We start from the raw sequence: 2,034 nt of genomic DNA, 5'->3' as shown, positions 1-2,034 counted from the left end.
AGTGATTGCACCATTTTACACTTTCACCAACAGTGAATAAGGGTTCCAGTTTCCCCACAATCTCGCCAAGAGCACATCTTTTGAGAGATATTTCACTATGATAAGATGATGGACAAGAACAATACTCAGAGACAGACCCAACATGGTGCCACAGAGATGTTCATCCAGGTGTCTCCTTACCTGGATTTGTGTATTCCAGCTCTTCTTTAAACCACCGATGTCCCAGGCTTGCATTAACAATAAAGAGGGCTCCTCTGTGCAATGGGTAGTCCTTGAACTCACAACTGCATTGATTCTCCAAGGGCTGAAAAGAGACAGCCGGCCAGTGGGTGAGGAATCCGATTCCACTGGGCCCACCTGGCTGGGTTTACACTGACCCTTAATCAAGCAGAGACTTGGCCTTGGCTTCTGTCTGGATACACACACACACACACACACACACTCTCTCTGTATTTGTGGAGCCTGCAGACAGCCCAGCAAATGACTGCAGGTTCGGATTGACCCTCGTGTCCCACGGAATAAAGTCCTGGCTGACTTTAAAAAAAAAAGAAATTTTGATCCTGAAAAGCCCATGGGGTGCAGGGCTGCTCTGTCGCCTCACGGGGGCACCAGATGACACACCACCCACACGTCCTGCTTAAGCAACGGGGCTGATGACTCAAAGGTCGTTGGTTCTAATTCATCTGTCGTTGCAAGTGAGAGCAATGGACCATCCTCTCTGGTAATGATTTATCTCCTCAGGAATCAGATGACAGTTTTTTCTCACCAGAATCATCAGCAGATTCCGTGCAATCTTCCTCTTCCCTCCACCATCTCTCCTTCTATCTCTGTCTCTGTCGCTCTGTCTCCATGTCTCCCCTTCCCATCTCTTTCTTGCCTTCTCTCTCTCACCCCGTCCCTGTCTCCTTGCCTCTCTCTGTCTCTACTGTCTCTCTGTCTCTCCCTGTCTCTGTCTCACTGTGTCTATCTCTCCCTGGGTGCCCCTCTCATCTGTCTCTCTAACCTTCTCTGTGTCTGTGTTTCTGTCTCTGTCCCATCACTCTGTCATTGTCTTTGTATCTGTGTTTTGATCTCTCTGACTCTCTCTCTCTCCCTTTCCCTCTCCCTCTCCCCTCCCTGTCTGTCCTCTGTCTCCATCTCTCTTTGTCCCTCTCATCTGTCTTTCTAACATTCTCTGTGTCTCTGTTTTTGTCTCTCTCATGGCCTCTCTCCCATCTGTTTCTCTCTTTGTATCTACCTTCTGATCTCTCGACTCTCTCTCTGTCCTTTTCCCTTCCCTCTCTGTCTTCTGTCTCTCTCTGTGCCACTCTCATCTGTTTCTCTAACCTTCTCTGTGTCTCTGTCTCTCTTGTGGCCTCTATCTCATCTCTTTGTCTCTTTGTCTCTGTATTTTGATCTCTGACTCTCTCTTTCTCTCTCTTCCTGTCTCCCTCTCCTCTCACTCTCTGTCCTCTGTCTCCATCTTTCTACCCATGTCCCTTTCATCTGTCTTTCTAACCTTCTCTGTGTCTGTGTCTCTTGTCTCTCTCATGGCCTCTATGTCATCTCATCTCTTTGTCTCTTTGTATTCTGTATCTGTGTTTTGATCTCTCTGACTCTCTCTCTGTCCCTCTCCCCTCCCTCTCTGTCCTCTGTCTCCATCTCTCTTTGTCCCTCTCATCTGTCTTTCTAACATTCTCTGTCTTTGTCTCTCTCTCATCTCTTTATATCTGTATCTGCATTTTGATCTCTCTCCCCCCCCATCCTCTGTCTCCATCCCTCTACCTATGTCCCTTTCATGTGTCTTTCTTACCTTCTCTGTGTCTCTGTCTCTCTCGTGGTCTCTCTCTCTCTCTCTCATCTCTCTCTCTGTCCTCTGTCTCCATCTCTTTGTGTCCCTCTCATCTGTCTTTCTAATATTCTTTCTCTCCCTCTCCCTCTCTTCCTCTCTCTCTTTGTATCTGTATCTGCATTTTGATCTCCCTCTCCTCTCCTCTCCTCTCCTCTCCTCTCCTCTCCTCCTCTCCTCTGTCTTCTCCCTCTCCTCTCCTCTCT

The 2,034-nt window shown here is 48.0% G+C and overlaps 1 protein-coding gene across 1 annotated transcript in view; it reads right to left on the bottom strand.

Moving 5' to 3' along the window:
• LOC102872827 (granulocyte-macrophage colony-stimulating factor receptor subunit alpha-like) overlaps window positions 1-2,034 on the bottom strand; it is a 16,633-nt gene that overhangs the window by 11,581 nt on the left and 3,018 nt on the right. Inside the window, exon 3 of the mRNA XM_006902414.1 lies at window positions 181-304. Within this exon, the coding sequence (XP_006902476.1) occupies window positions 181-304 (124 nt within the window). The remainder of the gene's footprint in view (window positions 1-180; window positions 305-2,034) is intronic.

Source organism: Elephantulus edwardii, unplaced genomic scaffold (genome assembly GCF_000299155.1).
Source record: "Elephantulus edwardii isolate Elephantulus edwardi_28Jun2011 unplaced genomic scaffold, EleEdw1.0 scaffold00410, whole genome shotgun sequence".
NCBI classification, from domain to species: domain Eukaryota; kingdom Metazoa; phylum Chordata; class Mammalia; order Macroscelidea; family Macroscelididae; genus Elephantulus; species Elephantulus edwardii.
This window is presented reverse-complemented; position numbering and strand designations above follow the sequence as displayed.